A 13,317-nucleotide genomic window follows, 5' to 3' on the forward strand; every position below is an offset into this window, starting at 1 on the left:
GACACAGAATGACGTTGTCGCCAGATGTTCGGTCTTGCTTGGGTGCGTGTCATTGAGTTAACAACGGAACAATCATATTTGATCAGCTTAACAAAATCACATGGTCCAGACTGATTAATAAAACAGAATGAATCAAACACAATATCCAGTTTATTCCTTTTAATTCAAGATCAAAATATACAATCTTTTTTATCAATATTTTCCCCATACAAGTGAAAAATACAGTATCTTGAGTCTCTATTCTGTTTTGTTGTCTGTGAATGAAAATGTTAAGCGTTTTTTAACAATGACGAAGTCTTCCAATTGACATACATACAGTGGCAAGAAAAAGTATGTGAACCCTTTTGAATTACCTGGATTTCTGCATAAATATGTCATAAAATTTGATCTGATCTTCATCTAAGTCACAACAATAGACAAACACAGTCTGCTTAAACTAATAACACACAAACAATTATACTTTTTCATGTCTTTGTTGAACACACTGTAAACATTCACAGTGCAGGGTGGAAAAAGTATGTGAATATTTGGATTTAACTGGTTGACCCTCCTTTTTGCAGCAACCTCAACCAAACATTTTCTGTGGTTTCTGTGGTTGCGGATCAGACCTGCACAACGGTCAGGAGGAATTTTGGACCATTCCTCTTTACAAAACTGTATCAGTTCAGCAATATTCTTGGGATGTCTGCTCTCTTGAGGTCATGCCACTTGTCGTTGTCTTGTTGCATCACTCAACTTCTGTTGAGCTTCAATTGGCAGACAGATAGCCTTACATTCTCCTGCAAAATGTCTTCATAAACTTGGGACTCATTTTTCCGTCGATGATAGCATGCTGTCCAGGCCCTGAGGCAGCAAAGCAACCCCAAACCATGATGCTCCCTCCACCACACTTTACAGTGGGGATGTGGTTTTGATGTTGGTGTGCTGTCCCTTTTTTTCTCCACACATATTGTTGTGTGTTCCTTCCAAAAAACTCTACTTTAATTTAATCTGTCCACGGAATATTTTGCCAGAAGCGCTGTGGAACATCCAGGTGCTCTTTTGTGAACCTTAGACATGCACCAATGTTTTTTTGACAGCAGTGGCTTCTTCCGTGTTGTCCTCCCATGAACGCCATTCTTGTTTAGTATTTTACGTATCGTAGACTCGTCAACAGAGATGTTAGCACTTTCCAGAGGTGTCTTTAGCTGACACCAGGATTCTTCTTAACCTCATTGAGCATTCTGCGCTGTGCTCTTGCAGTCATCTTTGCAGGATGGACACTCCTAGGGAGAGTAGCAACAGTGCTGAACTTTCTCCATTTATAGACACTTTGTCTAACCGTGGACTGATGAACATCAAGGCATTTAGAGATACTTTTGTAACCATTTCCAGCTTTATGCAAGTCAACAATTCTTGATCTTTGGTATTTTAAGATATCTTTTGTTCAAGGCATGGTTCACATCAGGCAATGCTTCTTGTGAACTGTAAACTCAAATGTGTTTTTTATAGGGCAGGGCAGCTCTAACCAACATCTCCAATCTCGTCTCATTGATTGGACTCAAGGTTAGCTGACTCCAATTAGCTTTTGGAGTAGTCATTAGCCTAGGGGTTCAAATACTTTTTACAACCTAAAACTGGGAAAGTTTAAATGATCTATTCAATATAGACAAGAAAAATACAATAATTAGTGTGTTATTAGTTTAAGCACTCTGTGTTTGTCTATTGTTGTGACTTAGACGAAGATCAGATTTTATGATAAATACATACTTTTTCTTGCCACTGTATAGATAGACAGTGTCGCTCTCTCTTCACACACACACACACACACACACACACACACACACACACACACACACACACACACACACACACACACACACAAAACAAAGACACAGTTTGAAGCTGAGATGTGCATTTTGTGAAATGGCGCCACTGGTAGCCCCAGGCGCTTTCCTTATTGTTTTGTTTTTGAAACGGGACAGAGGAGCATTGTGGTAAAAAAACAAAACATTCTGCTCTTCTATCGTGCCTGCAACGATGTCCGAGGGGTTCTTTGTTTGAGGTAATGTCTTTATTGTTGTAATATCGTAAACGGACATGGCAGTTTCACCGCTACGGATTCCGACTTCAGAGTTTCAAATGCTATTTCAATGAACTAAAAAATCTTGTGCAACCTCCACTGGGTGTCTGGAAACAAATTAATAATTCAATAAGTGTGTGTGTGTGTGAACTCATTCCGTATGTGTGAATATATGACCATTGGCCAATGTGTTAATTAGATTGCCTGCTCTATAAAAAAGGGTCATTATATTTATCTTCCTGAAACAGTGGACTGCTATATGGCACAATACTTCAGGAAAAGACACCCTGGGCTAGCTGTCTGCAGTTACAAAAAAACATTCAATTACTATGTGTTTTTTCAACTTTTGTTTATTTCTCCCTCTTCCCCATTACTTCTTCTTCCCTCTCTCTGTCTCCATCTCTACTCTCTCTGTCTCCCGCTCTCTCTCTCTCTATCTGTTCCCATCTCCCAGGTAGGTTGAGCTGATGTAGTTTGGCTGTGTGGGTTGTCTTTCGTTGCTGCCTCGGAATTCTACTCTAAACCATCCCCTATATTCCCCTCGCGCTGTTCAGAGCCTCCTCACTTTGTCACTTTTCCTCTCTCCTGCCTCCTCTCTTCTCCCTCCGTCCCACTGATCTCCTCCCTTTCTCTCTTCTCCTCCTGTCCTATCTCACTCTCCTCCCTCCACTAATTAGATCAGGACATCTACTCGCCCGAGAGCCACTCTTTCAACTCTCATCCCTGACCACCTTTTCATCCACTCTCTCCATCACTCTCTCTCTCTTTCGCTGTAATTCTCTATCTGTTCACCAGTTTTCTTCCCCTCCCCCTTTCTCTTCTCTCCTCTTTCCCCCCACCTCTCACTCTCCCTCTATTTTCATGCCTCCCCCACCCCTCTCTCCTACCCCTTCTCCCCTCTCTCTTAGGTTTTTTTTGGTGGCGTTCTTGACAAATGTGTCACTGAGTTGTGTGATGAGGTCAGCCAGTTCTCCGGTGGCCTGAGACTTCTCCTCCAGGAGCTCATAGCGCAGGCTGGAGATGTCCTGCTTGATCTCCTTCAGTTCCCCTAAAACACAGATACACACACACACACACACACACACACACACACACACACACACACACACACACACCAACACATGAATGAGTGAAACACACACACACACACACACACACACACACACACACACACACACACACAGCTGCTGCTGTTCGATTACATGCTGTTAAGAATGAACTAACATTGAGGAGAGAGGACCAGACTGTGATCCTTTAAGTTACTCTGCAGGATACATTACATACACTCCCACTGACAATACCCATCCAAGCAGGTAGCATCTGCTGAGGTACATAAAGGCGACATTGAAGGAGATTCGATTTTCACCTTCATTGACTTCATCGTTCTCCCTGTCAACCTGAGCTTTCAGAACATAGCGTTTAATGAGACGCTTCATGATCTTCTGCAGTACGACAGAGAAGAGAGAGGGAGGGGAGGAGAGGTGAGAAAAATATGAAGGGAGAGAAGTGGAGAAGAGTTGGTTATGAAAGCTGACCATAATCTTTATTAAACATACACACACACACGCACACACGCACATCCAGCCCCCCCCCCCCCCCCACACACACAGGCGCACATCCAGCCCCCCCCCCCCCCCCCACACACACACTACACTGAGGTGTTTTATAGAGATGAGCTCTCACACTGTGTCACACTGATCAGCTCTGAATGGTAAGTATTGATCTAAAGCCTATAGAGACTACACACTTAGCTCTCTTTAAGACCCACTCACTCAGTCCATGCATTGAAACGCTCTAAGAACCGGTCCATAAATATATATAGATGGGTGCAGTGAAATGTATTGTTTTACAGGGTCATGACACCCCTGGAGCAAATGGCACCCCTGGAGCAAATGGCACCCCTGGAGCAAATTAGAGTTCAGTACCTTGCTCAAGGGCAAATCAACAGATATTTCACCTTGACAGCTCGGGGTTTCGAACCAGCAAACTTTCAGTTACTGGCCTAATGCTTTAACCGCTATGCTACCTGCCATCCTGTGTGCACTACATACGCACTCACTGTGAGAAGCTGACCTGGCATACCAAAATAAATTGTGTGTATCAGCATAATGGTCTGTGAGAGGCACAATAGAATGACCTCATGACAGAGGAAGAGAGAAGATTTCCCCATTCAGTCAATCACTCCACACTCCTGCTCATTTATTCAGCCATTACCTGCTCCCACTAAATCCATTTCTCGATACCTCATTAAACCTATATGTCGTCTCATTTTATTTCCTTCTTTGCCCACTCATTCCCCTCTGATATTTCTAACATATTACCTCTACCTCCCCCTTCTACACCCCTCTCCCCTCTTTCTTTCTTTCTTGCTTACTTTCTATACATCTCTCGTTCTCTTGTACCTGGTATCTGGTGGGATGTTTGATGGATTTTCTGAGAGTGGACTCCTCTCGTGGTCGACCGTGGGCTCTGTAGCGTTTGCCCTGCAACAACACAACATGAGTTCAGATATATATATATTGCTTACAACTGGGGTTGGAGTGAAAACCTACTACAGGAGGCTAGTTCTCTGCAAACGCAGATTGACATAAAAGTGTAATCAACTTTGTTCTAAGAGCAAAAATAATCTGATCGGATTTGTTCTGCCGTAAACTAACCAATTGGTTTCTAAAAGATTCTCTGTTCAAACCTCCGCCATGTTTTCAAAAGTTGTGCATCTGTTAAACTCCGCCCATTGACCTTTTAGAAACCAATCGGATTTGTTCTGCCCTAAACCAGTCAGCTATTTCCTGCCCTTAGAACAAAGTTGACTATGTAAATCTGCTCCAGGAACAGGGATGGAGAGCCCTGGTCTAAATCCAGGTGCTGGTATTGGCAGGACCAACAAGTGTTCAGTATGCAGGAACAACTAGAGAAGACAGGCGACCGACCTTGACTTAAGTTAGATTTTGTTGATGCAGGTCTACTATCTATGCATATTCTAGTTTCTGGGCCAGAGTAGTAACCTGTTTAAATTGGGTACGTTTTTCATCCGGCCGTGAAAATACTGCCCCCTAGCCCAGACAGGTTAACCCTTTTTTGGTTACGACATAATTCCATGTGTTATTTCTTAGTTTTGATGTCTACAGTATTATTCTACAATGTAGAAAATTGTAAAAATAAAGAAACTGTATATATAAATAGATAGAAAATAATACTGTATTATATGTTATATTTATTTCTGTGCTGCAAACATGATTCCTATTACCTTGGAATAATGTATATTATGTCACTGGGTGTTGATGTATCTGCTCTCTGCTCTGCTAAATATCAATGACCTAGTTTTAATGTCCTCTTCTAGATTTACTTAGTGTCCTACGAGTCCTTATTTTCATTTTGGCAGGAGATACGCTGAAACACACACACACACGCACGCGCACAGACATGCATGCACGCACACCCACATGGATATACACACACAGATCTGGGGCTCGAAAGGCTGCTAAGCTTGACATCATCAGTGGCATGGCAAAACAAGACAGGGCACCAAACTGCAACGGGTCCTGAAACCCCTGACAGACACACACCCACTAACCCGTGCACTAGCCCTGCATACTAACACAAACACACACACACACACACTCACACATAAACACACGCTCAATAATAAACAGTTACAAACACAATGTGCGCGACGTACACGAAACACTCTAAAAGTGAAGGAAGTTCTCTCTTTCAGGAAGAGAGAAACCGCTGCAGTTCGCGCCAACAAACTCACTTCACATTTATCCCGTCTTCCTGAGGTGTAGTGTGAGTCTGCGTATCGATTGGTCACCTAATGCTCTGCTCAGTGGTGTTTCATAGCCAAGCCATCAGATCTCTGTCTACCCACAGAAGCAGTTCTATAAAACTGATCCTGCCTCTACAAACCAGGTTAAGCATTAGGAAGGAGCGGGCACATCCAACAGCTTCTCTAATACATCCTAAAGCCTTTGAAATAGATCCAATAGTCTCCACAACACATCCACCACCAAAATAACCCAAGCGGCTTTTGCGACAGCTTTGGCAAAACATTGTGCAGTGCCATTCAGATTTGGCACCATCCCTCCCTGGGTGTTCAGCTATGCTTTGGCAAGACCGATTTGTTTTTATATACACTGCTCAAAAAAATAAAGGGAACACTAAAATAACACATCCTAGATCTGAATGAATGAAATAATCTTATTAAATACTTTTTTCTTTACATAGTTGAATGTGCTGACAACAAAATCACACAAAAATAATCAATGGAAATCCAATTTATCAACCCATGGAGGTCTGGATTTGGAGTCACACTCAAAATTAAAGTGGAAAACCACACTACAGGCTGATCCAACATTGATGTAATGTCCTTAAAACAAGTCAAAATGAGGCTCAGTAGTGTGTGTGGCCTCCACGTGCCTGTATGACCTCCCTACAACGCCTGGGCATGCTCCTGATGAGGTGACGGATGGTCTCCTGAGGGATCTCCTCCCAGACCTGGACTAAAGCATCCGCCAACTCCTGGACAGTCTGTGGTGCAATGTGGCGTTGGTGGATGGAGCGAGACATGATGGCCCAGATGTGTTCAATTGGATTCAGGTCTGGGGAACGGGCGGGCCAGTCCATAGCATCAATGCCTTCCTCTTGCAGGAACTGCTGACACACTCCAGCCACAAGAGGTCTAGCATTGTCTTGCATTAGGAGGAACCCAGGGCCAACCACACCAGCATATGGTCTCACAAGGGGTCTGAGGATCTCATCTCGGTACCTAATGGCAATCAGGCTACCTCTGGCGAGCACATGGAGGGCTGTGCGGCCCCCCAAAGAAATGCCACCCCACACCATGACTGACCCACCGCCAAACCGGTCATGCTGGAGGATGTTGCAGGCAGCAGAACGTTCTCCACGGCGTCTCCAGACTGTCACGTCTGTTACATGTGCTCAGTGTGAACCTGCTTTCATCTGTGAAGAGCACAGGGCGCCAGTGGCGAATTTGCCAATCTTGGTGTTCTCTGACAAATGCCAAACGTCCTGCACGGTGTTGGGCTGTAAGGACAACCCCCACCTGTGGACGTCGGGCCCTCATACCACCCTCATGGAGTCTGTTTCTGACCGTTTGAGCAGACACATGCACATTTGTGGCCTGCTGGAGGTCATTTTGCAGGGCTCTGGAAGTGCTCCTCCTGCTCCTTCTTGCATAAAGGCGGAGGTAGCGGTGCTGCTGCTGGGTTGTTGCCCTCCTACGGCCTCCTCCACGTCTCCTGATGTAGTGGCCTGTCTCCTGGTAGCGCCTCCATGCTCTGGACACTACGCTGACAGACACAGCAAACCGTCTTGCCACAGCTCGCATTGATGTGCCATCCTGGATGAGCTGCACTACCTGAGCCACTTGTGTGGGTTGTAGACTCCGTCTCATGCTACCACTAGAGTGAAAGCACCGCCAGCATTCAAAAGTGACCAAAACATCAGACAGGAAGCATAGGAACTGAGAAGTGGTCTGTGGTTACCACCTGCAGAACCACTCCTTTATTGGGGGTGTCTTGCTAATTGCCTATAATTTCCACCTGTTGTCTATTCCATTTGCACAACAGCATGTGAAATTTATTGTCAATCAGTGTTGCTTCCTAAGTGGACAGTTTGATTTCACAGAAGTGTGATTGACTTGGAGTTACATTGTGTTGTTTAAGTGTTCCCTTTATTTTTTTGAGCAGTATATATTGTTTTTATTTCACCTTTATTTAACCGGTTAGGCCAGTTGAGAACAATATCTCATTTACAACTGCGACCTGGCCAAGATAGAGCAAAGCAGTGTGGCACAAACAACACAGACTTACACATGGGATAAACAAACGTACAGTCAATAACACAATAGAAAAGTCTATATACAGTGTGCGCAAATGTAGTAAGATTTACCAAGGATCTGCTCAGCACCATTCACAGCAAATTCTCACCAGGTATTCCAATACAAATTTCAAATTGTATTTTAAAAATGTTCTTATCTTATTACACTGAAAATAGCTTTGTATAAGATCAAACACTTACTAGCATCTACAGTATGTATTGATACAATTAGGGTTTGACTTTTGACCTTTGCCCTCTCCCCTCTGACCTTGAGTCGTGAGTTAAGCATGCCCATCTCTAGCTCGTTGTCGCGGCGACGCCCCTTGGCCTTGCAGAGGTGAACGATGCAGGCCTTGGTGCGGAGGACCAGGTAGTACCAGGACTTGGGAGAAGGCACCATGTTGAAAGGAGCCGGCAGAGTGCGACCCTCGTCAAAGTAGGACATCCACAGCTTGGCACGGGCAAACTTCCACTCTACATCTGCATCTGTCTGGAGGGGACACACACACACACACACACACACACACACACACACACACACGGACATACGGACACAAACAAATAAATGCATGCGCACACCGCACACATAAACACACACATTGGTACAGTCATGTGGGATTAACAATATTTCACACTGAATATTTGTTTCTTTGACTAAACATTATCATAACATGACCATTGTATGATTATAAATGTAAGATTGGATAATTCCTAATGAATGACTTATTAATAGGACTCACCTCTATATGAATGAATTATTAATAGAGCTGACCTCTATATGAATGAGTTATTAATAGCACTGACCTCTATATGAATGAGTTATTAACAGGACTGACCTCTTTATGAATGAGTTATTAATAGAGCTGACCTCTATATGAATGAGTTATTAATAGCACTGACCTCTATATGAATGAGTTATTAACAGGACTGACCTCTTTATGAATGAGTTATTAATAGAACTGACCTCTTTATGAATGAGTTATTAATAGGACTGATCTCTCTATGAATGAGTTATTAATAGGACTGACCTCTTTATGAATGCATTATTAATAGGACTGACCTCTATATGAATGCGTTATTAATAGGACTGACCTCTATATGAATGCGTTATTAATAGAACTGACGTCTATATGAATTAGTTATTAATAGGACTGACCTCTATATGAATTAGTTATTAATAGGACTGACCTCTATATGAATTAGTTATTAATAGGCCTGACCTCTATATGAATGCGTTATTAACAGGACTGACCTCTATATGAATTAGTTATTAATAGGACTGACCTCTATATGAATTAGTTATTAATAGGACTGACCTCTATATAAATGAGTTATTTATAGGACTGACCTCTTGTCACGCCCTGATCTGTTTCAGCTGTCCTTGTGCTTGTCTCCACCCCTCTCCATGTGTCGCCCATCTTCCCCATTGTCCCCTGTGTATTTCTACCTGTGTTTTCTGTCTGTCTTATTTGTCAAGTCAATCAGCGTTTTGTCTCAGCTCCTGCTTTTTCCCAGTCTCTCTTTTCTCGCCCTTCTGGTTTTGACCTTTGCCTGTCCTGACTCTGAGCCAGCCTGCCTGACCACTCTGCCTGCCCCTGACCCTGCCTGCCGTTCTGTACCTTTGCCCCACTACTCTGGATTATCGACGCCTGCCTGTCTTGACCTGTCGTTTGCCTGCCCGTTGCTGTAATAAACATTGTTACTTCAATACAGTCTGCATTTGGGTCTTACCTGAAACCTCACAGTATGAACTGGCCATGACTGACCCAGCAGACTTGGACCAGCTCCGCAACTCCATCTCCTCCCAAGGAGCCACCATTGGGAGGCACGAGGAGTTGCTTCGCGGTCTGATATGTGGGTTGCAGGCCGTGGCCGAACGTCACGACCTAGCATTGGACACATTGTGGGAGCAAGTCCGTGGGCAATCTACCAGGCAGCCTACCACGACGGTAACCCCCCAGCCCCTCAGCAACCCGCGCTGGTAGCAGCGCCGTCACCCCGGTTTCCCGGGAACCCCGCTTACCTCCCCCGGAGCGTTTTGATGGAGAGTCGGTCACCTGTCGGGCATTTCTCGCTCAGTGTTCCCTCATCATAGAGCTGCAGCCTTCCTTCTTCCCCTCGGTCTGCTCTAAGATAGCGTACCTCATCATGCTGCTGTCCGGGAGGGCCCTCGCCTGGGCTACGGCCGTTTGGGAACGGCCGTATGCTTCAGTCTGGAGGGTTTCGTGGCGGATGTGAAAAAAGTTTGAGGCTCCGGTGTCCGGGAGAGAGGCTGCCTGGAAGTTACTCCAGCTTTGGCAGAATTCCATCAGTGTGGCAGAAAATGCGATGGATTTCCGACCGCTAGCAGCAGAAGGTGCCTGGAACCCGGAAGCGCTGTTCGACATGTTCCTGCACGGATTATGGGAGGAAGTAAAGGACAAGCTTGAGGCCCGGGAACTACCGACGGATCTCGATTCACTCATCGCCTTAACCATCCGGATCGCTGGACAGCTACGGGAACATAGGAGGGAGAAGAGGTCTGATTGCGGTCCCAAACGCCCACTCAAGGATCCCACCTTGCATCTGACGAACTCCGGAAGTCCCCGAGGGGATTCGAGCTTACCCGAGGTCCTCCAACAGCCTCCCGAACACTGCCGATTTACCTCTTCCCGAGCCCATGCAGCTCGGCAGGGCTAGGCTGTCTACAGCCGAATGTGTGCGCAGACTTAACACCCAGAGTTGTCTGTATTGCGATACTGCCGGTCAGTATGTGTTTACCTGTCCCATCAAGAGACCTAGCTCATTTGTAGGAATGAGTACTCTGGTGGGTCTTAAGGACAATTTTGCTTCTCCCCCTACTCCCTCTCCATTCCACCCTGCTGTGGGGGGACCAGTCCAAGTCTCTCCAGATACTTATCGACTCAGGGGCCGATATGAGTCTTATGGACGTTACCCTGGCGTCCGAGCTGGGCATCCCCACTCAACCTCTTTCCATTCCCATGGATGTTAGAGCGCTGGACGAGCGCTCTATAGGCCGGGTCACCCACCATACCACCCCGATCAACCTACGAGTGTTGGGGAACCACAGCGAGACGATCCAATTCCTGCTAATTGAGTCTCCGCAGGTTCCCGTGGAATTGGGATTCTCTTGGCTCCAGCGACACAATCCCGCGATTGACTGGTCTACTGGTGCCATCGGGGGCTGGAGCCCATTCTGCCACACTCATTGCCTGAAGTCTGCTCTGCCTGCCCTGGGACGTCTTCCTGGGGGCTTGGAAATTGCCCAGACCTCTCCACCAGCCCCGCGGAGTACCAGGACCTCCGGGAGGGGTTCAGTAAAGCCCGGGACACTTCGCTTCAACAGCACCGACTGGTATCCAAGAAGGTCAAGCCAGATGCGCTGGCATGCCGCTATAGCCCCGCGGCTACACCCCCTGAAGCCGAGACCTTTCACCCCTGCTACAAGATCATTAGCCCCTCTGCTGTTCGTCCTCTGTTGCCCCGTACCCTTCATGTTCTTCCTACCTTTCCTGTGTCTAGAATTAAAACCATGTCACACAGCCCTTGGTCTCCTGTTCTAAACATTGTTACTTCAACAGTCTACATTCGGGTCTTACCGGAAACCTCACATCTCTAAATTAATTAGTTATTAATAGAACTGACCTCTATATGAATGAGTTATTAATAGAACTGACCTCTATATGAATGAGTTATTAATTAGACTGACCTCTATATAAATGAGTTATCAATAGGACTGCCCTCAATATAAATTAGTTATTAATAGGACTGACCTCTTTATGAATGAGTTATTAATAGGACTGACCTCTATATGAATGAGTTATTAATTGGACTGACCTCTTTATGAATGAGTTATTAATAGGACTGCCCTCTATATGAATGAATTATTAATAGGACTGTCCTCTTTATGAATGAGCTATTAATAGGACTGCCCTCTTTATGAATGAGTTATTAATAGGACTGCCCTCTTTATGAATGAGTTATTAATAGGACTGCCCTCTTTATGAATGAGTTATTAATAGGACTGCCCTCTATATGAATGAGTTATTAATAGGACTGCCCTCTATATGAATGAGTTATTAATAGGACTGCCCTCTATATGAATGTTATTAATAGGATTGCCCTCTATATGAATGAGTTATTAATAGGACTGCCCTCTATATGAATGTTATTAATAGGATTGCCCTCTATATGAATGAGTTATTAATAGGACTGCCCTCTATATGAATGTTATTAATAGGACTGCCCTCTATATGAATGAGTTATTAATGGGACTGCCCTCTATATGAATGAGTTTTAATAGGACTGACCTCTATCTCTTGGTAGGAGCTATTGATCATAGCGATGAGCATGTTGAGTAGAACCACCACCATAGTGACGTTATAGACCCCGAACAGCACATAACCAATATTCTCTATGAACTTATGGTCATACTTCAGGACCACGGAGATCACCTCCGAAAGACCGAAGATGGACCAGAACAGGGTCTTAAAGCTCTCCTCCACCCTGGGGAAACACACACGGATGCACACGCAAGCATGAGTCTGTAAACCAGAGTATAGTGTTCTTTTAGTAGAGTTTATGAGCTGGCACTGATGAAATAGCTGATGAGTCATGTCCAATTCCAACACATTATCCCCCCACCAGGAAAGCTCAACTGAAGAGGCAAAGCCAGTTCTCCTGTTCCACTTTGGAACAGGGCTTTTGTCTGTGATTTGGTTGTGCACGGAACAGAAAAGGTTGGAAACGTCCGGTCCAGTCTAGTCTAGTCCAGTCCATTCGGTTCTGCTTTTAGTCTCAGTGCTCATGGCCTGATCCGCTGCGCCCTCGTTTCATTTCACGAGAACAGGTTGGTCGAATGAGGTGCCATTGCTCTAGCGAGCGCTGTCAGACACCCAAGCTCTGAGGGGGTTTAGAGTGAGCTAAACATACACTTTGCCTAAAGAACACCGACATTTGGACGCAATCCTGTCAATAAACATTCAATGAGTGGCAGAGCAAGAGGGAGGGGTGAAGGGGAGGAGAGATGTCGTCTACAGGCCTGTGTGTGCACTTCAATAAACCTCTCCTCTTTCAGCGCTTAGAGCCACACACACTTCATCTTTCTAGGAAGAGTGGAAAACACTGTTTAATCTTCAACTCGCTCTCTATGTCTGGTTCTCTGTCTCTCTGTCTCTATGTCTGGTTCTCCGTCTCTCTGTCTCTCTGTCTCTCTGTCTCTGTCTCTCTGTCTCTATGTCTGGTTCTCCGTCTCTCTGTCTCTATGTCTGGTTCTCCGTCTCTCTGTCTCTCTGTCTCTCTGTCTCTGTCTCTCTGTCTCTATGTCTGGTTCTCCGTCTCTCTGTCTCTATGTCTGGTTCTCCGTCTCTCTGTCTCTATGTCTGGTTCTCTGTCTCTCTGTCTCTATGTCTGGT

General features: G+C 45.1%; 2 protein-coding genes across 2 annotated transcripts in view; both read right to left on the reverse strand.

Moving 5' to 3' along the window:
* Window positions 1-144: 144 nt before the first annotated feature.
* LOC123743105 (short transient receptor potential channel 7-like) lies at window positions 145-8,623 on the reverse strand. The gene is made up of 4 exons (XM_045718220.2): window positions 8,172-8,623; window positions 4,465-4,545; window positions 3,429-3,504; window positions 145-3,110 (listed from the first exon to the last, which is right to left on the reverse strand). The coding sequence occupies exons 1-4, from the start codon at window positions 8,472-8,474 to the stop codon at window positions 2,905-2,907; spliced, it is 666 nt and encodes a 221-aa protein (XP_045574176.2). The 5' UTR covers window positions 8,475-8,623; the 3' UTR covers window positions 145-2,904.
* A 1,355-nt stretch (window positions 8,624-9,978) lies between these two features.
* LOC106604872 (short transient receptor potential channel 7) overlaps window positions 9,979-13,317 on the reverse strand; it is a 74,191-nt gene continuing 70,852 nt past the window's right edge. Inside the window, exons 7-8 of the mRNA XM_045718219.2 lie at window positions 12,214-12,409; window positions 9,979-10,116 (exon numbers count right to left, since the gene is read on the reverse strand). Coding sequence (XP_045574175.2) covers window positions 9,979-10,116; window positions 12,214-12,409 — 334 coding nt within the window. The remainder of the gene's footprint in view (window positions 10,117-12,213; window positions 12,410-13,317) is intronic.

The sequence above is a fragment of the Salmo salar genome, chromosome 05 (genome assembly GCF_965601325.2).
Source record: "Salmo salar chromosome 05, fSalSal1, whole genome shotgun sequence".
NCBI lineage: Eukaryota > Metazoa > Chordata > Actinopteri > Salmoniformes > Salmonidae > Salmo > Salmo salar.

Bases quoted from the DNA above. Each gene is read 5' to 3' on its own strand.
- LOC123743105 (XM_045718220.2), bottom strand. From the start codon at position 8,474: ATGCATTTATTTGTTTGTGTCCGTATGTCCGTGTGTGTGTGTGTGTGT. The intron at 4,546-8,171 runs GTCAGAGGGGAG...GTGTTGTTGCAG, and splicing joins TGCTTAACTCACGACTCAAG to GGCAAACGCTACAGAGCCCA. The intron at 3,111-3,428 runs GTGAAAATCGAA...TCTGTGTTTTAG, and splicing joins GAACGATGAAGTCAATGAAG to GGGAACTGAAGGAGATCAAG.